The sequence below is a fragment of the Tuber melanosporum genome, assembly GCF_000151645.1.
Source record: "Tuber melanosporum whole genome shotgun sequence assembly, scaffold_274, strain Mel28".
NCBI lineage: Eukaryota > Fungi > Ascomycota > Pezizomycetes > Pezizales > Tuberaceae > Tuber > Tuber melanosporum.
The window spans coordinates 29,059-53,594 of NW_003298946.1; the positions used below are offsets into that span (position 1 = coordinate 29,059).

Below are 24,536 nucleotides of genomic sequence, written 5' to 3' on the forward strand. Positions count from 1 at the left end.
GGCAAGAGGTGTCAGGTTTTTCACGTTTCTATTTGCACAGATGAAATTAATTTTCCTCCCTTATCATCACAACGGGCCTCTTTTTCGCGTTTCAATGGGAGGCTCTGAAACGGCGATTATTGGATGGTTGCGAGAGTGTCGGCGCCAAATAACGTTGGTACCTGCATTTGAGCGAATACCTTGGCACTAGTCGTTTGATCTTCGATTTTGCACTTTTACACTCGCTCGTGCCGTGACTGGTGGTGGAGGCGAGAATGGGGATGGAAAGGAGGGATGAGAAGTACGGTAGCGGTACGGGAATTTCATACCGTGAAGGGAGATGTTTATTGGCATCGTACCCGCTGTCCGACGGTACTGTACAGTACCTAGCCTCATCTTGTATGTATTCTTGATCCTCAGGCTCTGGCAGGCCCCAGTATTTTGGGTATCTCTTACACGTACGAGTACCTGTTGGGATTATTTACAGAAATTCCCCGCTTGAGAATATCGATGCGATAGCAATGGCCTTGTCTCAAACACCCCCAAAATGCTTTCACATTTGAACAGCCCCAACCGTAGCGCCCCCTCCTTCACCCCTTTCCCTCCCTCCTCACCAAAACCACAAAGCTCGAGAAAGAGGAAAAAGGCTCCGTCCCCACCACCACAAAACAGAATACTTGTACTCGGAATCCGGCGCTACCATCCGTCCACCATCCCCGCAATTAGTCATCCCACTCTCTCTCTTCACCGTGCCATATCTTCTGGGAACTATCATACCGTAACTCGGGGCACGAAGACGTTAAAAAAGCGCCAAGTATGGTACTGTACTCGTGCATTCTACAGTACAGTTCACGACAAATTCCACCCTTGATCCTTTAGCCACTCCTTTCATCCTATCTTAACCCTCTTTGGCCGTTCTGGGGTCCACTCGCTACCGTATTGCTGTGGCCCTGTGGATAGGCCTGGATGATCTGCGCGTGGGTGAACACGCCAGCGTGCTCGTAAGCCCACGACGGATTGCATCCCGGTGGATTTGAGTTGTAGAGTTAGGGAAAGATGTTATTGCTACTACCTTACCCACCTCAAAATGCGAAATGTGATGGTGTTAATACTGTGGAGTTGGGCAAGTCGGATATCGTGGTACTTGTACTGGTGGTAGTGCTGTGCGGTACTGTACAGTACCACGGTAGAAGGTGTTGTGGACCCGTACTGCTCCCTCATTCGTGATTTACCCCTACGGTAGTTAAGGAAGGATACTTTCCAGATCTCGTTATTTTCCTGACCAGATCTCTTGGGAGCAGCGCCCGACAGACTACCGTACGGGTAAGGGATACTTCCCCATTGTGCTGCTCCGTTCCGTAATCCTGAAACGCGCACAGTCGAGAACATCCCTGCACTACCACCAGTGCAGGAACTACCCCAGCTCGTCCATACTTGTAACACCCAGCCAGGCAGACCGTAGAATCGAGCACTATCGGCATCCCACAGTGCTCGTACCCACCAACAACACAACACCCTCGCTACCACGCCTGTCAATACGGTAGGCCGATACCCTACCCGGAAATCCCAGGATCGCATAATCCTCCCGCCACACCGCCGGGGCAAAATGGGAAAGAGCGGCGTGGCTCACTCCGCCGTTTGTTTGTGCCACTTGTACCCATAGACCGCGATGGGTTGTGAGATTCCATGCATTTAGTGTGTAGTATTACTACTCCCGGGTAGGCGAGTCTAGAGCCCGAGAGCGCTGGAGGAAGGTGGTTTAGAGTTGAATCCGTATACGGTATCGCTCGAAGCCTTCTCGGTGCATGAAGAACCGCAGATCCGAGCCATCCGAGGCGTAAAGGGCGGTAGTTATTCATGGCTTTCCAGGAGCGATGCGATGCGATGCGATAGCCCCGGCTTCTATCCACCTTGCACTGTTACGAGTACAGTAAGCACCCGTAGGGAAGTGATAGCTCGCAGTTGTGAGCTTTGAAAAGCCCTCGTTGGGCACTACAGTATACGCCATCGGCGCGAGGGGGGCTAATTTGGCGTTGGGCTGGATGCGCTCCCCGAATTGGAGTATGATATGATACTTCAAATTCGGGTACCTGGTCGTTCCACTGAATTAGGGTTGGGGAGTGATGTGCCCGCTTGGGGGTATTTTTTTTCTTTTCCTCTGCCTCCCCGAAAGCTTGTTTTGGATGGGTTGTGGTTATTTCTGGCTTCTATGGTTCACTTGGGATAGTCGGCGGGGGATCGGATAGAACGGAATGCGATGGTAGGTGTTGTGATTGGTAGGGTATTTCGCTGTGACGGTTAGCAGTGCGGCAGGGGTTTTTTTCAAAACTGAAAATGTTGGAAAAGGAGATACTTTTTTAGTCCGCTTCTAGACCGTGTTCGGCATGTACAGTACTGTACAGTACAGTACCAATAAAAATATAATGCAGCATTTTTTCGAAACAGCTTATTTCTTGATAAATTTACTTTAAAACAGGTAAACTCCAAAGCAAAATTGAACGTGATGGGTAAGCAGAGAGTACCCCTTGGCTCGTCCCTAGCAAAGGAGAGAAGGTCGCGGGAGAACTATTCGATGAAAATAGATATGTCGCGAAGTAAAGTGTCATGACTGGTATGATACCATATTTCGCAACAAATTTATTTTCGCTCCCCCTCAACCATTGGTTCCCCGTGCTTCCTTCTATGTATCATAACTACGAAATTTCCCTTCACCCTAGAGCTACCGTACCGGTAAACTCTCTGGGAGCATTAGGAAATAGGATGTTTTTTTCAAAAATACCACATTGTATTTTTATTGGTGCATGGCCTGATTAGCTGTTTCATATAAACTTGGCGCACATGAAAATGGCTAATCCAGTCATTGCGCCTTGCGATACTATACTCGAGTATCATACTACCCTCAGCGCACATATACAGAGGCGGGGGGTCCAAAAAGAGCACAGAATTCTGGCTAATAGAACCCTACGACGACTCGGAGACCAGTAACTTATCATACACGAAGCAGAATGGAGGATTGGATTAGAATAGGGAAAACAGAGTAAAAACAGCACAACACACCAAAAATAATAATCCAAAATCTCTAGCCAAAAGTTACTCTTCTATGGGATTTCATTAATGTTGAGACTTTCTGGTACTCGTACCTCCAAGGCCGGGCATATCCTACACTCGATCACTTGTCCCTCTAGTCACCTTGGTGCACTCGAATATGCGCGATGCCGGAAACATGGCGATATCGCTGGCTAACGCAATAGAGTACTATAACCAGGTCCAACTCCCAGTGCCCAGTGTGTACTCGTTATCGAAAAAATCCAACTTTTTTAATTTAAAACGCCCTAGTATTAAGGTCTTCTGATATTACTTAACTCCCATTAAGGCAAAAGATTGAGTTGCTTGTGCTACAAGCACGATGCTACATGTAGTAGTAGATTACCTACGGTGGTCCTGACAGAACTCACCCCGCCCCATCGCAATCATCCTCCTCCCATTCCGGCATCGTGTTATCGTATCGGACCGAGCAACTCCGCATCCTACAAAGCGTTCCAACCCTAGCTCTCAATCCGTTTGATATCATATGATACAGGTAATAACCCTCTAGACCCAATCCCGCTCAAAAAGACCAGCATCTTCCTCCGCAACCCTAATCCCCCCCCCCCCGCCGAAAGGAGGGTTGAAAAGTAGCAATCCCTCTAGGGAAATACCCAGAACCGTAACCGAGCACCGAAAATACTAATACAAGGCGATCAGGAAACCACAAGCAGTACGTTTCGAACCTCTCTGGTGGAGCTTGTATGGTATAATACCCAGCTGAGCAAGCTACGGTACGATAAGATGTGGTTCGCCGGTATATTAGAGGATGGAAGGCAGGGATGTGAGCCTGTGGAAGGCTTCGTTTGCTCGTGCGTTGTTCGCAACTACGCTTTTTGGTAGGTCCGGGGTGCCAGTGGCAATGAATTTGAAATGGGTACAAGTACTGTACTCGTGAAATACGAGGTTAGAAAATATGGTTTAATTTGGTAATTATGCTTTGCGAATGCAGCGGTGAAATGTAGCGAGCTTACAGTCCTTCCCTCGCCGAGCTTCCGGAAAGGGAGAGGGAGAGTGTTTTATGCAGGGTTTTTCCATAAATTAGTAGCAGGATACTGTAAGCAATCACATCCTCGCAGGAAATCGACAAGCTACGATAGAATGTACTGTACTAGTACAGCACGGTACCGGCACGGTAATTCAACTTTCCCAATGAAAATTTCAACAGCACCCCATCTCTTTCGCATCCTAGCAGCATGGTAAAGTACTGTACAGTACTCGTAGACCCCCCGAGCGCGTGCATACCTCAATTTGCACTTCCAGAACATACTTTACTTCGCTGCCTTACTACTCGAGTACTGTACAGTACGAGTAACAATCTTACTCCGCCGTGCGCTAGGATCAAAAGTCCCCGGCTTACCACAATGGCCTGAATCTCACCAGGATGGGCGGATTACGAGAACCATACGACGTTAAAGCAAGGTGGTTGATGCGTCCCAATACCCTCCGCTATCTGTATCCCCAGCCACCGAGCCTCTACATTCCATCCGTACAAAGTATCGTACAGCCACCAATCATCCCTCGGGGATGCTCTGCGTCACGAGATTTCTGGGAGGCACACCGGCAGGACCCTGGATCCTCATTTGTGCACTTATTTAATTTATCATCCGCGTTATGCTTATTGGCTACGGTCGGGGCATCGCGGGCGGTTATTCGGTTAGTGGGCGCGAAATTGAGAACCGAAATCGAGTGAGACCTGGTGATGGCTTGGGACCGAACCTTGGGCGGTGCGCTTGGGAATGGAGATCCGATTGGACGACGGAGGGTGTTGAGCAAATTTATGTTTAATTCACTCCCGCTACCGGTAAGCGCTTTTACAGGTGGTCCCGCCTGCTCGGGCTGCGGCGGGGATTGTATGGGGTTGGTTAAGGGGGGGGAGTTAGATATGCTGGTGGGTTCCGGGTATGATCTGCGCCACTGACCAAGGGATGGAAACTATGATAGGCGCGTCAAGGGAGTTAGATGAGGTCGGTGAATGTAGTTACTTGTATACCTATCATATCTTCGCTTTTGAGTGGACCGCCGCCGAGGTTTCTGACTTTCCACAATGGTACTGGATACCGCGCTTCTAGCGACGTTTAAATGAAGCTTATGATACGGCAGTCTGAGTGGCTCGCACTGCGAAAAAAAAATATTTCAAAGGAAACAAGAAAAGTATTATAATGCCGTTGCGTAAAAGTTAAGATATACCGGGGGGCAACTTTTCTCCACTGTTTTTGGCCGAATCTGCGCTAATTCACTGCCACTGTTTTCCTAATATAATACATGTCTGATCGCCCTCACAGGTGGTGAGTCGGGCGATGTCACCTGAGGCATTACCCAGTGTCAAGAGTTTCCACTTACTCATCACCAGGCCAATCGAAACGACCCACCGCGTCTTGAGGGTTCCCGTATGGAAGAGGATTCAGTGAAGACATTGCGGTAGCAGCCGCGCGGAGGTTGAAAGTAATAATATTGTTTACTGATGAAATTTGGTATCACATTTTCAGGGTCATGCCCGTCCTCTCCTCATTTGCTGGCATGAGGGGGGTATCCTTCCGAATTGAAATTCCTATTGCCTTATCCACCAATTAGGCTGCCGTAGTGGCCCTGCCCAGTGTTACGGATCTAGTACCTAAAGTTCTTACGAAAGGTTGATATATGCAAACTGCTCTGTGAGCAACTTGGTGAAATAGCTAGTCCCCGGCGTGAAACCAGGACGAGCAAGCTAAAAAAGCTTGCTTGGGTGGGAAAGTGAGACGCTCCGGAGTGAGCAGGGTGAAGGCACAAGCAAGCAGCTACAATACTCCGAAAAGAGCACATCACCATTTGTCTCCAGCAAAACACCTCAAAATGCAACAAAAAAGAGAAACACAAGAGTTCAGCATCTGGGATTCCCACATGGTCACCTACTGTAGTACTAACCAGACAACGCAATGCTTGTTTACCGCAGAGCGGACGGTATGCGAAATTTTCATTACTCTATGGCCGAACACATCTGGCAATCTTGCATCTCAATTTTCTTGTGCTGGGTCACCGTGTATCACTCATTGTCACTCATATTTGGAGGATTTTAGGGAGGGGATTTTTTCCAAAACTGAAAAATCGGCATCACCCGGTATGCGGGAGGAATCGCCCTCTCCTATCAATATTGGCCGGAATTTTAATATCTGGCGAGGTGTACCCGCGCATATCAGCTGGGCCCCTCATTCCGGTATCGCACTTTCCTCTTCGCCTGCTTTGCCACAGTTGGCACCTTGTGGGACACAGGCCTTTCACGTTTTGCCAAAATTTAATGAATGGAGAAAGGAGTGAAAGGTCTATACCCTGGTTTGCAGTTGAATAGTTCCGGATCGCTGCACTGATGGCCCACGGAGATGCGCAACCTTCACGACTTCACCAGCACATTGTAAATAGGTCTGGACTATAAGCTTAGTATCGTAGATCGATTGTTATTCGGAAACACCTACAATCGCTCTCAGGGTGGCAAAACGTCCTGGAAATGCCATACGCCTTGCAGACATGGGGGAATTCCGATTTCGGAGCCTTCTGGAGTTGAGACGGCCAATTCTTGCAACACCCAGGGTAGGTACTAAGGTCCTGGTAATGGTGAAGGTATGCTAGGGTGTATTTTGTTGTATGGTATATTCCTCTTTTGACCCGAGGGCTTCTGGAGTGGGGATGGGATTTTAGGGAGCATGACACAGGAGAGTTGGCAGCCTAACCGCTGTGGGAAAATGATAGGCGAATTTTTGGGTTTCCGATTAAAATTGGAGGGTCGGAAAGAGTCTCACAGACTTTTATCTATGGTTGTCGTAATCCCGAAAGATATATTGCCTGTTGCCCGTTGTAAACATCGGATGGAGCAGGTAGATTCCTTGATCCGGGAACCGGCTACCGCAAGGTCCCGGTTGAGCGCGCCGTTCAGTGAGCTAATGGCAAACTTCAGGTCTACTTGCTGAACTATGGAAAGCAGAGTGACCCTAGGGAACGGTGTTTTTTGTAAAGGTGCTGGAGATTTCATGACTTCCTGGGTTTTATTTGCGTCATATCATACCATAGCTTTTATAACGAATACTTCACCACGTAGGGCTCGATACCCGGGTTAGGCTAGTATCCTCACCAGCCGCATGTTTCAATTTTACTGGAGATGCGATGCCTCCTCCTTCACAACAGCTTGAACCACTTCTTAAGGTGGAATGGACTAAAACTAAATGATGCTGGAGGCAATTGTTAAAAGGTGGGTTTCCGGAGCTACTAACTTGCGAATGCCGGTAGATGGGGTTCGGAGGCCTATCTTCACGTTGAGCCAATATATATCGCACGAACTTACCGGGTCTGCTCTACTTTCGGCCACGCCTTGCCCAAATTCTCTGACAAATCCTGTTCCCAAGCTCTGGTTCTACACTGCCCACCAAAGCCTCAGATAGGCTGGGTAGACCTGGGAGGAAATACGGTACCCATCAAAACTACTGCTCTATCCCTGAACTTTTCCCGCCTCCATTGCATTTTGCCATAAACCAGTCGGATGGTGTTCAAAAACAGGTATTTCGCCCTAGCGTAAAGAGGAAGCTTTAGAAGCCGAATACAAGGACTTCAGATGACTTTTGCATTGGGGGGGTCCGGGGGTAACGGGGGGTCACTGCATTCCGCGGTAAACTGCCGTCCAGGCTCCACGTGAAAACATATTGGCAAGTCTATATAGTACAGATTCAAATACTATCCCTCCAAAAAGAGTCAGAAAGAGTAGGGTTCAGTATCCGGGATTCCTACATGGCACCCCACTGTAGTACTAACCGGACGATAGGATACTTATCTACCGCGGAGCGGACGGGATGCGTAGCTTTCACCGTTTAATGGCCGAACACGGTAATTCCTGCAGCTATTGTCTTTTGCCCCATCCACTTGTTGTCTGCGAGGAAGTTCTTTCCAGGAGTGAAGGAGAGGAAGCAAAACCCTCGCTCTGGAAGGCAATAATGGTAAAAATTTTCTTGAAGCATAAACCTGCGCGCTCCTGATCAGGGTGGAGGCTCTTGTAGTCGAAGCCTCGGCCGTATACTGGGAACAGAAGAACTGCCAGCTCTTGGTAAAAACGCGGGGATCTCAAATACCCCACCTTCTAGACTTGAGAACACTCCGGAAAATCCGGGTCGAGAGGTGATTATCTTTTGGTCGGGCGCTCGTTGGAGCTGAAGGTGTGTTGAACCGTGTGGAGGTGCCCTTCAGAACCATGCAAATTACGACACAATCCTCATCTTACCTTCTGATCCATCGATATGGGCGCTAGTAGTTAACGCTTCAAAAATTATGTTGGTTTCATGGGACTTTTCTTTCCCCTCTCTCGGGTAAACGGAATATGCATGTACGACCTTCCGAAGAGAGAATGATTCCGCCGTTGTGATTTAATAAAACTAGATTGGGCAGGCATTTAACTTAGGATACGAGTATCAAAATGCGAGTACAGTACAAGTATCTTGCCTGAACTCACCCATAACAACCCTGTTCAAGATCAGACGGCTGACTAATAATATAATAGTATTACGTGTAAGGTGTCGGGCCACAAGTCACAGATGGCGCCCCCAAACTTGGTAGAATTACTGTTATTACCCAACTAAGCTGGAATAGCATAGAAAAAATCAGTGCTACAGCAACCCGTCCCGGGGTAAATCAGGGACGCCTCATAGGAGCTCTGAGCATCGGGGGATTGCCGGCGTGCTCTTTCCTCTTGGTGGAAGGAGGAAGTGGCTCTACAGGACTGTAGATTTTTTAAGGAGCCTTTCAAGAATAGATGTGTATATCATACCCCAATATAAGGGCTTTACCATTGGCCAGAGGGGTCTTAGGATTTCAAACAACTATAGGAGGCAGTCTGCCACCCGACCCGCGACCCACAGCACGGTTTCCGAGTGAGGCTGAGAGGGCTGACTGCGATGACTTATCCCAACGTATTTGCTATGATACTCGAGTACTGCGACATCCCCATGTTTCCCTTAGTGACATATTTCTTCCTCTAACTGTGAAATTGTCCGAAATCCGGAGATTGCAAAGGTCCGCCTCGATTCTAGGATTAGATATGAACTTATGCTCGGTAAAGCCATATACAGCAAACAGAATGCAATTAGGTGCCATCCCCGCTGCAATTAGGCTGGTTCACAAGCCCTCACTCACACAAATCTAGTCTCCTGATATCTGTGATATCATACCCCACCGAAAGCTGTGGGCTCGATAGAGGGGAGCAAAACCCTGGAACTATGTCCCCATCCCCACTCCAACTCGCGGAGGTATTTCTAGCAGATTTCCACGCTTTATCCTCCTGAGCTCCAGATCTGTAAATACGCGGCCTATTGGAACCCTTGGATAACGCCTTCCTCCCCAGTCCATAAACGAAAGGAAACTAGAAACAGCTCGCTAGAACCGTCTCGGTAAGATAGAAAAGTGAGGGAAATTACAATCGGCCGCAGCAAGCAATCTCTCCCCATCGTCAAACTCTTTCAGATATTCCCACTTCTTCTCAATCAAAACAGCCAAACCTCGGGATCACACACAATGTGGCGACCCTATCATCAAGGTAACTTATGGGAGGACCCCACCATGGAAAAACACTATGGGGAAGTCCTAGAAGTGCTGAAGAAAAGGTTGACGATAACCTTCGTCATATCGAACGAAAACTCGAGCACCGGCGGAGAAATCCCATGAACTGACGGCATGCCAGCAATCGGGCGCGGTTGGGTGCAAACTCTTGGATATTCCGCCCATGCAAGCGCGCTAGTATCGGATCGAGATGTATGATGTTGAGGTAGTGCCCGTTGTGCTTCGCGAAGAGCCCGGCGGTGGCGAAAACGAGTCTGTCAAGTATTAGCCCATTTTTGCTAATGCTGCTTCCACATTGGAAAAATGTGTCGAGGTGTTTTTGGTAGCGGAGAGTGAGGTTGTGAGTGTCTTCGTTTATCCTTCTGCTAAGATCTACCACCACTGGGTTGTCGTGCGGGAGGGCTACACCAGGTGCTAGCATACTCATAACCGAGTAGCCGATTCAGTTCGTCTTCACTGAAGACAGATGCTCTTGAATTGCCCACCCCAATGTCGATTCCCCGTCGGCCCTGGGTGCTCTCCTGGCGCTGGACTCAGGCCCCCGGTTGGCCATTGCTTCGCGGTAGGAGTCGGAGATCGTGTGGGAGTGAATGTCAATTATATATGAATGGTGTATCGTCGCGCCCCCTAAGGGTATAAATGACGAAAATAGCTGGGCGTAGTTATGTAGGTATATTGTGTTGGTGCGCCTTTTGTTTTTTGTGGGATACATTGAAGAAATAGATGGAGTTATATGGAGATTTTGATGCCGCCACGTTGATTGATAGTCAAATGAGTGAGGTTCTGCTCCCGTGCTTTGAACTTTGTGAGAAAGGGAGACCTGCTGGTAGTTGGCTTGTTTTTTTTTTAAATTTTTTCCCCAGGACCCGTGGTGCCTCTTGATCTAGTGATGTCAGGACTGATCCGTATTAGTTGATTAATTACTTGGCGCGGGTCACTACAATATCAGACAGAATTCCTACTACAACTCAGTGGACCCTACCGGTAGAGGTGGATTGCCAAATTAAGACCACCGCAACTTACAGCGCTGGGTTCACGAGTTGGTTTTACAACCTCAAGCGATTTGCCCTGATTCTCTCCACAACATAACCATTGAGGTCATTCTCAATTTTTCGTTCCTTTCCCCTCAGAGTTTACCCACGCGAGGCGCTGATTCTCACAAAACTCCATATGTGGGGGTATCATACAAGACATTAAAAGAATCATGCAGCATCACTCGTGATTACGGAAATACGATAACCCTCCGCTAAATATCACCATTCATTTCCCCCACTTTCGAAAACCAGCTCCCCCAGTATCCTTGCAAATCTCCGAGCAATCCCCCAATGCCCCGCCCTCCTCAGCATATCTGTTAGGGCGCATAGATTTGCCTTCCCGATGACCCCGCGCCCGCTACCCACTGCTCCAAGTAGTTTATCAGTATCCACACCCAACATTTCCATCTCATCCCATTCCCCGTGGATGTTTCTCCCATCATCGACCTGCGGCGCGAACCTTGTCCAGCAGTACCAGACCACTCCTGTGTGAAACAGTGCGCGGGGCACATGGATGGCTGGCTCGGCATCTAATGGCGTGTTCGCCAATTGTTTTTGCAAGAGGGTTCCATGAATCACGGCACGTTTTGCCGATAGGGTTGATGCCCATTTCACCGCGTATGCTACTTCTTCTTGAGCTGGTGAAGGGGGATTATTGACGTCACGTCCAATAGCTAGCTCTAACCTATTAATATCGACGAGCAAGTAAAGGAATACCGCATGCCATAAGGCCATAAGTGAGAATGTACAAGGTTGTGGCCCATTAGGAGAGAGTTTTAGTGCGTTTTGGTAATAGCGGTGCCATTGCATCAACGCTGCGCTCAGCGAGGAGAAAGTCTCTGGCGAGCGAAGGTTCCCAAGCGATTGAGCATCACAGGCTGCCGCGTTGATGCTCAAGAGCGATATGTACAGTGTATACATACATGTGTAGTCGGCTGTTACGACGGGTGGCACAGATACGGTCATCGGACACGGGCTTGCAACGGGCCACGATGGAAATATCCTATCAGAAAAATCTTTGAAAGTCTTTATGGGGGCTGAAGCAACAGCGTTAGGATCCTGCGCGAGATAATGAGCTGCCCATGTGCTAGCCGTGGGGGCTTCGAAAAGTTCGGTAGAACAAGCGAGCGGGAGTATGTTGGCATGGTGGCGGAGAGCCGGTTCGTGATGGAACATGCTTGCCAACTCAACATCGTGAATATACAATCCGAGTACCGTCCTGTAAAACGTGAGTGATTTGCACTTGAACTTCCGGGAAGATACTACCTCTTCGCCTCCTCTACCTTCACCCATTGATGCCAAACCTTCTCTAGGGCCTCGCCAGATAGTCCAGAGGGGGAGGGTGTCGTCTTGTTTCGTTGGAACATCCCTGCTCTCCGTGCCCACTATATTCGGTAAGCGTAAAGGCTATTAAATCAACGATCGCTGCAAGAAAAAAACGTACCGAGATAACGGTTCCGTGGAAAGCACTGATAATCGCGAGATGGCTGGGGGACTACGCGTGTCAGAATCATCAAATCGCATGGGTAGTGGAAAACTCACTCCTGAGAGCAGACCGTATGTCTGCCCGATAAGTGAAGATTGTATCAAGGCCAATTCTTCCCCAGCCCCTCGTACGAGCCTTTTTTCCCACTACAAAAAGGTCAGTGATGAAAGATATTTGTCGAAATGGGAGTGGAACATACTGATGCAAGAATAACCTTATTAACCCTTTCAAAGATCCTTTCACCCTGCTTCCGTGCACTCGCAGACCCAATAAATAAACTCCCAAGAGTACATATCGTGAGCAGCAAAAAAGAATTCTCGGGTGTCGGCTTGAAGGTGGCGCGGTGCAAAATCGGCAGAAGAATACTACACTTTGTAAAATACATTTGCACGCAGAGGTTCTATCACGAATTAACTCTCCAGTCAACGAAAATTCGGCGAGAATTATACCAGAAAGTCTACAGAGGGGAGTGGCTCCTCCGCCCATTTCGGCTTCATCTGATTCGACAGTCTCCGCCGATATTGCTCGTCAAAAACACCCGAATTCTCATCTCCGGCGTCCACCATTTCACGATCGGGAGACATCAACGAGGCGCTCCCGGGCCTCGACGGTTCATCATTCTCTTCCGATGGACCCATAGACGTAAACCACAATTTTGCTACGTTCGTCCTTGGGGGCTTGTACTCGACGGCAATTTGACTCTGATTTTCCTGCAAAGAAGCTGTTATAGTTGGTGGAGGTAAAACAGATGAGACAGTATCGTCATCCACATAGATGTTAGCATTGACATCGGAAAAGCCAGGAATAATCGAGGCGTTTAATGCTCCGAAATCAAAGCCCTGTCCGATCAGCCAGGAAGGTTCGGCAAACAAAGCTTGTGCCCATTGATCTCCTGAGCCGAAACCGGAGTTTACGGTGGAAACAAGATTAATTTGCATCCCGTCCGCATCAGTGACGAAGGGTGTGGAATTGGGGTGGTGGGGGCTAGCATCATCTAGCGATGGGTCAACGAAGGAGGGAGATGTATGAAGTCCGGGTAGAGTGCCTTGCGGGATGTTTTGTGGAGAGATCTCTAGAGTCGGATCTACGGATTGCATGGACATGGGATCATGGCGCCTAGCGGGATCGGACAGCAGCCCACCCGGAGAATCAAAGTTCCCGGTCCCGCCGCCGCCATGATCGCCAGCCCCACCACCACTGTGTCCATCGTAGCTACCAGTATTCTCGTGAAAGTTTGGAGAAATGGATGGTGAGTAGAAGTTTGCAGTAGTAGCGGACGTTGAAACTGGAGAAGGCTCTTCTCCCTTGGCCCCTTCGATATCTCCCGTAGTTAAATTAACGGAGGAGTGAAGTCCACTTCCTCCCCCTCCGTTGTGCGATTTCGAGTGTCGAAGCAGAGTATCACTTGAAGGGTCAATCAGTAAATGCCAAGTCCGACAACAACGGGATAAGCGGTGCAGCGCAGGGAGGAACAAACAAAGCTGGGAGACAAACTTTCTTGTGTACTTTTTTCCACACGTCTGACACTGGAAAGGGCGATCCTTTGTGTGTGATCGCTCATGACGCTCGAGATGTTCTGTTTTTGAGAAGAGTTTGCCGCAGTAATTGCATTTCCTCTCTTTAGCGACGCGGGGGCCTGTCCGCCTCATTCTTCCTCACTCTCGCAAATAATTGACTTACCGATCCCTTTCTTGGCTATCTCTTCCCCCTTTCCTTTGTGGCGGGGAAGAAAATATCAACAATATTCTGCAGCGTTTTTCGAGATTCCGTTGATTTATTTTTTGTCGGTCGAGAAAGTGGCGGGACTTAGCCTAGGTCTAGTAGAAGCTAGTGAGGTGTGTAGAAGGTAGACTGAGGCTTCCCCACATCTCGACCTCTCTACATTCCTTTTACAATGCCTTTTTCTCCTTCTTGCTTTGCCGGTAAAGATAGGGAAGCTCGGGCTCTGGAGCAAGGCTCAAAGGTGAACAAAGAGTGGATCAAAGGAAAGGAAAAGTGGGTGTCCTTCCTAACCCTGAGGTTTACCGGTATGATAGTCCCCCTCACTGGACCCCCTCAGTTCACCCACCAGTTGCTTCGATAGAAGCCAGAAACTCACGCGGATATACTCTGTACCGGACCAGATCGAGAAGCATCCCGTGCGAGATGACCTTCCAGGTGAATTCAGCGTGCAAGAATGGTCAACCCAGAGTATAATTATTTAAGCGATATCACGTAGAGTCAGAACAGCCGGGGAAGGATTACCGGTATTTGGTGAGGGGTTGGCCTAAAGGGTATAAAACGACCAAGTAATCAGCTTGAATTTCTTCATTTATTTTTTTTAAAATCAGAGGAAACGAGGGAGGAAAGCACATCCGGTCCATATCCTTTAATGGCGGATGACGGTTACCAGCGTTGCCCTTTCGCAAGGAATTCCTTGAAAGAGCGTCTCGGGGTGTCGGGGCAGACTGTAGCGCCGCGACGAGCACTGTACCTGTGACAAAGGTGGGCGATGGTGTAACAACGATGCAATTGATGGACCCGGGAGAGAGAAATGTGCCCTGTATTATGTTTCTCATGTGAATCTCGTTGGATGAGAGGATTAAGAATGTCGGATTTGTCAGGGAACTATTGATACGGCATGCGGTTCGGCCTCGTATTCCAAAAGAGTAGGAATCTCAACAACTCACATCGCTGCAGTACCGTAGCTCACGGCAAGGCGAGAACACGGTGATGCAGGAACACCCACAGAATTCTTATAGGATACGGTAGGGTTTCTTTGTCGTGGAATAACTGTGCAAGTACGAGTATAGTACACAAATGCACTTCCAAATGCACAGATAGATCAGTAAGCAAAGTCATAGTGAATCACTCGTCTTGGCATTGGATCTGAGTTCCAGCTTAACCTTGATTCATTAGGGGCAATATGGTAGGGGGGTACCGGTGCGATACTAAGAGGTGGAGCAGGGAAGGACATCTGGTAGAGTATGATGCCGGTACTGTGCCTGTATGCTGTGCCATACTCTGTCAATTTTCTGCGCGGATGCTGCAGTGAATAATGATCTTTGGAGTAAAACACGGAATGAGGTAGCACAACAGTAAAAATGCAGCCTTTGGTTCCCAGTCGTTAACTGGACACCGTACCACCGGTAAATACGAAAGACTCGCCAAAAATTTCGAGGGCCGCCACAAATACGACAATTTAGAGTGCAACAAGCCAAAAAAGACACTTTCCCCCAAATTCCTCCACCAAGGCAAGTCAGACACATCATTCATCCCTTAAAACCCCTCCAATCACCCCCGCAGCTTCTATAAACCGTCTCGCCCCTCACATGCGGCGAAGACAAACACATCTCGTCCACCAGTGAGCTACTTGCACTCGTACCGTACCTCTTGCCTGCATTTTCTCCCTGCGGTCTATAACAGTTGTAATACGAGTAGTATAGCGGCTCCCACCAAGTCGGGACGCTCTCACTGTCGTTACACACCTTCACTTCCTCCATTGAAACAATCTCAATCCCTTTATCTCCCACCGAATCCCTTGGAATAGCACGGCATGCAGTTGGGTCAGGGAAGGAGGTGTTATGAATAATAAAGGTCGCCTCCCCAGCGAGCACTTTTCCGGGGGAAGCAAGTCCTGCAAGGCCCTTGATCGTCAATAGAATCAGGTACCGCGACTCTTTGAAATAACCATTTCTTGCCCATTCGGAATACCGCGTCAATATACTCGTACCGCCTCCTCCGGCACTCACTGCTAAAGGAGCGCTGCAGGCCTATGGGGTACAGCTGCCGCCGCCCAACAATGGCGGGAAGGGCAATTTGACAATGCCCTCGGCTCGGGGCCCCAATTCCAGCTGATGCGTCCATGCTGGCCACACCCCTACCGATGAGAAATAAACGCCCAGACGAAACCTTGATCTTGCTCGGCTCGCTGTATCGTCGCAGAGATTTCTATCTTGAATTGCGGCTACGTTTCGAGCTACTATTTTCACTCCAAGTACCGGCGCTCGAATACTCGAGTACCGGTGGAGTTTCATTGTTGAACTCCGAAACCGAGGGGGCAAGCGATGTTTAAGCGCTAGGCGAGGAAGGATGCGTCACGAAAGCCGGAAGCGATGCCTCGGCTACCGACTGTAGGATCATTAGTAATAATGGAAGGAGTGGGTTGCGGAATCTGATGTGTGGGTATAGCAGTCAATGATTGACTCGCGCAGCGATGGAAAGAAAACCAAAGGACTGTGTGGGAACTGTCACAGGATGTGGACAAGAGTGCGAGGTAAGGAAAAACAACTTCGTTTGTTTGTTTCTAAACTAACGGTAAAGACAGGTGTATAAGTAAAACATAAACAATGTATCCTGACCGTTCCATGAACTGCCACACCTATCCGCATCTCTCCAAGCATGCTACCCTTTCCTCAACACACTTCTGTGATAACAAAGGAAAGACATGTCTGGGGAATCTCCTGTCAACCTCCGAACCTCCACACTAATCCACTGAACCTCTGAACTCTCCGCCAGACTCCCGAAACCTCCACGATCTATCCCAATCAATCCAATCAACATCCATCTAGAACCTTCAACACGGAATTAGACGGTGGGAAAACATGATATGCATCTCCGCACAATAAATCTTCTCACTAAGCACTTATTATAACTCGTGGCAGCAGGCTAAATGGCCATGGTCGGGGGGCTTTGATGCCGACCTAAGGAAGACAGACACCATCACTAAGTCTAGGGGCATGCTAACTACGTTCGTTAAAAATAGAAATATATGGTTCCTGCCACTATGAGTATCTCTTTCCACCATGTTATAAATGGCCTACATCTTCCCCAAGGTTTCCCATTCTGCCGTTTTTACTCCATCTTCCCCTTCCTTGACAGCGAATTCAAAGTGCCAAAGCCCGTCTTTACTAGGCCCGAATTGTCCACAAACTGAGGGACCACCAGGATTGTAGATGAACCTGAAATATAGAAATGAAAGCGCTGTGAACCCCCCGTAGACGGAATCCCAATTTCCGAAGTTGGAAACCTGGTCATGTTTCTGGTGTAGGAAGGAGGATGCACCAATTCAGCGCAATCTAGACGGCATTTTAAATACCTAAACCTTTAGTGACACTCTATTAATTACTTGACAGAAAAGCCCAAGAGAATGATGCTATGCTTGTCCGAAGACTCAAGTTTGGCGCCCTTCTCCTCCAAATTACATTTCGTACAGTACTTGCACATCTTCCTGGTGGGCCCAGTTTTGCGATTTGCTCTAACTACTCGGGTGGAATTTATCCTCCTGCCTGTGCTCCCATCCATCCCGAATATAGGTTGCAATAACTCCACTGCATCTCCTCAATACTGACAAGTCTAAACCCACCCTTAATCTTAGCCTTCGTGGACTGTTTAACGAATCTCCTTTAACAACAACCTTCCAACAGTAGTTGCTCGGGGCATAAAAACCCAACATTTCCTGACCTGCCTTCAATCTATAAGCATGATTTAACTGTAAGTCGCATTCCTTTCTGGAACACAGGGGGAGGGGGGGGGGGGAATAGTACTTGCAGTATCAAGGCTAAACTTCAAAAAGGAACAGATAAACCGGTTTTCTCTAGTATCAAATTGAAGTACCCCATTCCCCCTCGAATTCCCCTCAGCACCTCCTTGCAAAGCCCCACTCCCTGTAGTAAGCTGATCCCCTCTTCGCCCGGGGCAATCTCTCATAGATCAGTAACTGTTGTTATCTAGTTATAATATCCAGCTCGAGGGTGACTGTGCGAGGTGGGGGAGCAGAACGGGAAAGTATAGGGGATAGCATGAAGCCAATAGCCCAGCACTAGTGATAATGATATCGCAGGTCTCCATATCCGTTCCGGCCATTATTATGGACTGAATAGTCTGTGGAGGGGCGGATGCAGATTGGCAGGGTGGGGGAAAGCGATAGATATACATGGAGCAACTATTACAAAAGCTCATTACGAGGGGGATCTATAAATATAAGGCGCAGCAAAATCCTGCTCAACTTTTTCTTTGTTTCTGCAGGCAAAGTTTTGACGTATCCCTATGGTCTAGCTCTGATAAACAACCTAACACTCCACTTCCCTTCCTGCCAATTGTTGGTTTTACCTGCTGTACTGTACTTGTCTCTCATACCGTGATGTATCGAGACCTCGGGATTACTTGCGTACATTTATCAATTGAAGCACGGGATGGTCTCTGATTTAAATTTACCCTGTGCGTTGGTTATTCCCCTCACAGTCTACTTGACCATTCGTAAAGCATTCGGATGCCTTGGCGTCAATATCCTATGTTTAGGTGTCGGGTGGTATACCTTCGCGCCAAGGCATCCAAATACTTTATGAATTGTCAAGTGGTCGCAGATTCCAGGGATATCCGGACCCAAGGCTCTGTTATTTCGGCGGATGTAAGATCATAAGGTTCCGGATACTTATCTAATTTGCTACTACCCTCCGCTACCCACTCCAGGTACTCGAGTTTGGTGCCGGTACCTGTGGATGAACAATAGGACCCTTGGTGATTAATTCCCTGGATATGTGCTCAGTGCATGTTACTGCAGTAGTTTTAGTTGGAGTTGCACAATATTTTGGGATCAAGGTAGATGGCCCCGGCATCGGGCAGGCAGGGACCGGCGATGGCATTCTCGAGTGATAAGATATGAGGGTGTGCAAGGGTTAAAAAAACACCCCTGTGGATCTTATCAGCTTCTCTGCTTCAGTTGAGGGTTAATGTATCATAAGGGAGAATGTTTGTTGGAGTCATACTGATGATTGCTCTTCGAGCTCAGACAGAATGTGCTCGATTACTTGTTGCAACACCGTACCGTGCGTCCTGGGTTATCAAGCCATAAGTTATTGCATCTAGTTAGCTCATCCGTGACCCCATTCCAGAGTACAGCATCTTATGTGGTAAAACAATCACACAATGTTGTTCATTGGAGCCGGGTGAGCGAATTCTGTACTCGCCAATTTCAAGTCCCTATTTCTTGCAGTGCGAACATTAGGATAGTGGGTGTTACTAGGGAAACAAAACAGAAACACCCGCGGAGCTGCCCTGCCAAATGAAAAGCCGGCAGGTGCAGCACAGCACAAGCAACCTCTCGCGAAGTCCTGAATACTATACTAGTATCGCAAGTCACCGATGAGTGGGTAATATATAATGTGAAGAAGTATTTCTGATAGTAAAGTTATCCGGTGCGAAAGGATGTGCTAGTACCAGAAATGCATATTCAGCATTTCTCTTGCATAGGTATCCCCTGTCCACAAACCCCACCGACGCCAAGTCCGCCTGCCACCATGAGCGAGTACTCGTGCAGATGGTCATGGCGAAACTTGGTTCAGAAGTTCACACTACGGCCGATGCGGACATATTCCTAACCCATCTCATTATTTCCCAGTTTACACCTTACAATCTCTGACACGACCTCCTATCTTAGGGACTCAGTGTTGGTTACATTCGAACTTCTCCTGGAGCTGTTCAGGGGAGAGAAGCCAGGAACACGATGTAGGAGTGCATTGGTTCTTTTTGATATATGGTTCCCCAGTGTATGTCCTCCTACCGGTATCACCAATCTTGTGATTGATATACTGTATGCAGGCTGCGTTCTATGGTATAGTAGGGGTCTAAGGTAAGTAAGTGGCTAGAGGATTGGTCATGGATGTTGGACTTAGTCCCTGTCCGCCATACAGAGGTAGTTCTTTCTTTTCCTTGTCAAAAGACTTTTGTTTGTTTTCTCAATCTGTGACTACGCCTGATCTAATTATAAGTGGTTTACCGCATTGGGTACCTCTTATAGTTGAATGTCAGAATAAGGGTATCACTACTGCGTCATATTGAAAAGGTGGCTACTGCCTGCTGTTGAAAGGTAGCCTATATGGTATAGGCCACAGTGTTTGGTGTGACTGCTTAGTGGATGTAGTATATTAGGATCTCTTCTCGTTTTGCATTTGGAAAATCAAGTTTCTTCTCTCCTACTCTGGGAACACATACTGTAAACGATCCCTCTTTGGATAGTTAGTGCTTGGCGACGGGGAACGATACTTCTCTTCCTGTCTGCTTCTTCTTCTTGTCTTCTACCGGGACCGCCTATCGTAAGCTTGCTCTAACTCTTCTTCGTAAAGCGCCTTCCTTGGCGGAACGATAATGTTACAATAAAGATAAAGATCGTAAAGGTATTTTATATTCGTTAAAGTAATAAGTAGGAAAAGTACTTAGAAATCAATCTAATATTATTTAAACTCGTACCGCCAACACTGGCATATGATGAGCCCCTGCCGGCACAGGGATACCGCTAACCGGTATACCACTAATCCTAGGCTAACTAAATCTACGGTCCCACACCTGCCATCCCCGAGTCATGCCCGCACGGAAACTAATTACAAAACCATCAAACAACCCAGCGCCCTCCCCGGTCCAAGTCCGTAGCCCCTCTGATATGAAGCCAACCAGCACCAAGTGTAGCTGAAGCCAAGCAAGAGACCGACCCAACCAGGTTCCTCGTCCAACAAAATCAAAACCACTACCACTCAGTCTAAATACCGTCCCCGCAACACCTCCACTACAGTAGAAAAACAACAACAAACCAAAACAAATATAAACTACAGGCGACACAATGGCAGAGAGGAGGTGACCAACATGTCCACCTCTCGCATCCGCATGCCAGGCCGTCGACCCTATAAACCCACTTTGCCAGGTGCCTCCGAGGAGTGTAATGGTGAGGAGGACCTGTACCCGCTGCCTGTCCCCCAAAACAAACTCATAAACAAAAGAAATACATAGAGGTGGTGACAGACTGAAATAGTCAGTGGGGCCTATCTCCCACCCGTGGTGCCTTGCTCCTGCCAGCCATGCCCATTACCAAACCAAAGAAACCAAACAAACTTCCACAACATCCAGCATGCAGAACCCAAACAAGTCCAACCAGGTGGTCGCAACCCACTATCCGCACAGGTGGCCATCAGCCCAGCGGTCCGTCGGGGAGCTTTACAGCACTCAGCAGCTTCGCCCAGCAGCCTAAACTGGTCCGGAAACACTTAATTAGACATCGCCCAACCTGACGCATGCCTGACCGGTGCTCGCAGGTGCCTCTCCCCCCCCAATCAGCCCCCCACAAGCCCCACATACCAGACGCCACAGAGCCCATCCAGCCCCCCCAGCCCCTCAGACAGATCAACCATCCGACAGCCAAAGGACAGCTTATACCCAGCCCTGCCAGGCAGCCATTGATCTTGGCCACACGAACAGAGCCCCAACCCCCAGCACCGTATAGCTGAGGGGAGCCCACCAGCCACAGCCGGGAGCCATGAAGGAGGCAGCACCAACACCCGAAGGCACGGGCACCAGCCACACCATCCAACCCAGCTGAACCGAAATCCAACCGAGTCGGGAAAGAGTAAGCAGAGCCAGCCAAAGCCAGCCCCACAGGTCCGGTAACAGGCACGGACTGAACAACGGGCAAGAGGCATCCCAACTGACGTGACAAGAAGGGGGAGGACGAATGAACAGAAGTAGATAAATAGAAGGTAGGCCTCACTTGCAATAGGTGAAGCCGCCAACCACAGACCACAACTGAACCACCCAGATGCACAGACAACGTGAGTGTCTGGCAGCCAATCATCCCACATCACCCCAGGTAGCAACAACCACCACACCAGGGGGTAAGATTTTTCAGGGTCAAAGCCATCCCCACGGGGGCGAGGAGGAGACGCCTAACTGAATCACCGTAAATGCTGCAAGGACAAAAGCTCCAAGGGAACGGCGATAAACAACATCGTAGGATCCCGACTGTAGAAACATGTAGTAACGAGGAGGGGGGGGGCCGGCGAGGCCCCCTCTCCAGTGGGTTGATGCGGCCGGTACAACGTGTTGATACTTGGGAAGGTCATCAGTCTAACCCAAGGGTGTTTTGTATCGCGAGAACTAAGGACTCCGTTAAAACCCAACAAAAGACATGAGCTGGCCCAAAGAACGACACGGGTGATCCCCCCAAATACAATGTTCAATCCCCCCAATTGAACGCGAAACCTGCGAGTAGACGATAGACAGGAAGCCGTAGACATTTTACCGAAAGGGGCTCGTATGCGACCGTGATGAGTGCTCGAAGTGCTAATATCGTGAGATAACCAACCCAACGAAACGAGACGCAAACAAGTTATCCGCCACGCAACGCCTAACAGACTTCAACACCAAAGACCCCAGGAACTACTGAGTGAACTCAGATATCTCCCCCAGAATCAAAGGCATCAAGGTCCATCATGATGGCTAAAGAAACGCTTGAGGCGAAGCGACGGCAAGGACGAGGAAAAGTACTTAGAACAAAGTGCGAAGAACCTATCTTCCTCGGCCGCATCGGCCTCCTTACATAGTGTTCTTCCCGCCTTTAGTCATGTGACCTAAAGTGGTCACATGTGTGAAACTAAATCATAACAAACTAGTCATATGACCAAAGTGATCACATGCTTAAAACCCATGACCTCATAGCGAGGTCATGTGCGAAACTCATAAACCAATCATAACACAATAAACAAGTCATATGACTCGACTGAGTCATATGCACGAAACCCATGACATCATAATGAGGTCATGTGTGAAACATAAATCATATGCGCAAGGCTTACCCGTAAGGCACACTCGTAAGGCATACTCGTCAGGCGCATGTCCCATGACTCATACTTGAGCCATGTGCGAAAGCATCACAAATCCCACACATAACTAATCATATAACCCGAATAGGTCATATGCGTGAAACAATAACATACCTGTGACTCATAACCATGTGTCACGTGAAAACCCTTTCCTCGCTAAGCCACATTCGTGACACATACACTCACAGGTTATGAGCCCTTAAGCTTTCTGATTTTGTTATCAGCCCTCTGCCTATTATACTATGTCTTTTATTTCTCTTCTCAAGGCTACTCGATATTTCTATCTCCTTGCCTTTACTATTCTATTCTATTCCATTCTATTGAGTCATATCGTTGACTCTAGCTACAACAGGTAGTACTACTGAGAGCACCTGGGCCCTCAAGTGTCCCCTTCTTACAGCCCACAACTGGACTTTATGGAAGCATTGTATGGCCAACCACCTCCGTGCGCAGCAGCTATGGGACATTGTTGACCCTACTGGCTCCAGATGAGAGGCTGCTGCAGAGGCAGCAAAGGAGACTCGGGCAGCCACGAAGGCCACTGCTATTGCATCTACAGATGACTTACTTGGGGCTGCAAAGGCCTTAGACCTTATCGAATCACACATCAGCGAAGAACTTCTCTCTATGCTCTTGTCTATAAATAGTCCTAGGGAAGTTTGGATTTTTCTTACTCAACAGTTTGAAGCCAACTTTATTGCTCATCAGAGCGCTATCCAGCTGCAGTTTCAGAGTCTGCTTCTGTGCTCTGGGCAAACGATTGATAGCTATATTGCTGAGGGTAACAATCTCTTCTTTCGGCTAACCTCTATTGGGATTAATCTTTCCTGCTTACAGCTTATTAACCAGATTTTGGATAGTCTCCCAAAATCTTATAATCAACTCGTGGCCACTATTCGTACATCCCTCACCCTCACTCAACAAGTTAGTTTCATACTGGTCTACCACACACTTGTAGCAGAGGAATTGCGACAGGCCACTGAATGACCCAACAATCCTCATAATGCTCAAACAGCACTCTATATGAGTGGTGCTAAGAGCCAGAGTTCGACTTCTGGAAAAGTCCCGTATCGTAATCAGTCAGCCTCTGGACATTCAGGCAATCGGCAGCAAGTCCAGCATTACCACCCTCAGTCTGATCGTCCACCATGTAAGCACAGTCACCGCTGGAATCATTCATGGGAGAAGTGTTGGCGACAGTATCCTGAGAAAAGACCACTGTGTCGCCCATTCTCCAGTTCGGGAAGGGTAGAACCTCTAACTCTACCAGTTCAGCACTTCACTCGTATCTCAGCCCATGATGATTCTGAGTGCGCTCTGTCTTTGCTGGACCTTGATGTTCCCACTACTGGTGACTTCACACTGCTATGATATCTTGACTCTGCGTGTACGAACCATATTACTCGTTTTAGCAACTTACTCTATGACTATCATTCACTTACTACGCCACAACATATTCGAGTTGGAAACGGGAAAACTGTAGATGCAATTGGTATTGGAACAGCAGTACTTCCTGTTGTTATCCCATCCAGGAGTCATACTGTTACATTGAGTGGCATTTACCATGCTCCAGCTTTCGGGGATCTCAGTCTGATCTCATTGGGGTAGTTGCAAGAGCATGGTACTAGCTACTATTCGTCACCAGGTGGTGTGACAGTGGTGAAAGGAAATCGCATCATATTGTATGGCTACTCTATTGGGAGACTTTATCAACTCAGACTTCGGTCGGCTACTCTTGTTACTACACACTCCACTTCC

General features: G+C 48.4%; 2 protein-coding genes; both read right to left on the reverse strand.

Annotated features, from left to right (window-relative positions):
* Positions 1-9,141: 9,141 nt before the first annotated feature.
* Positions 9,142-10,384, reverse strand: GSTUM_00001313001 (uncharacterized protein). XM_052355770.1 has 1 exon: positions 9,142-10,384. The coding sequence occupies exon 1, from the start codon at positions 10,058-10,060 to the stop codon at positions 9,695-9,697; it is 366 nt and encodes a 121-aa protein (XP_052211737.1). The 5' UTR covers positions 10,061-10,384; the 3' UTR covers positions 9,142-9,694.
* Positions 10,385-10,705: 321 nt separating this feature from the next.
* On the reverse strand, positions 10,706-14,075 carry GSTUM_00001314001 (uncharacterized protein). XM_002838741.2 has 7 exons: positions 13,648-14,075; positions 12,603-13,557; positions 12,353-12,553; positions 12,210-12,299; positions 12,112-12,162; positions 11,934-12,052; positions 10,706-11,886 (listed from the first exon to the last, which is right to left on the reverse strand). The coding sequence occupies exons 1-7, from the start codon at positions 13,800-13,802 to the stop codon at positions 10,887-10,889; spliced, it is 2,571 nt and encodes an 856-aa protein (XP_002838787.1). The 5' UTR covers positions 13,803-14,075; the 3' UTR covers positions 10,706-10,886.
* Positions 14,076-24,536: the final 10,461 nt, after the last annotated feature.

Bases quoted from the DNA above. Each gene is read 5' to 3' on its own strand.
- GSTUM_00001314001 (XM_002838741.2), bottom strand. From the start codon at position 13,802: ATGAGGCGGACAGGCCCCCGCGTCGCTAAAGAGAGGAAATGCAATTAC. The intron at 12,163-12,209 runs GTGAGTTTTCCA...TGACACGCGTAG, and splicing joins CATACGGTCTGCTCTCAGGA to TCCCCCAGCCATCTCGCGAT. The intron at 12,053-12,111 runs GTACGTTTTTTT...TACCGAATATAG, and splicing joins TCCACGGAACCGTTATCTCG to TGGGCACGGAGAGCAGGGAT.
- GSTUM_00001313001 (XM_052355770.1), bottom strand. From the start codon at position 10,060: ATGAGTATGCTAGCACCTGGTGTAGCCCTCCCGCACGACAACCCAGTG.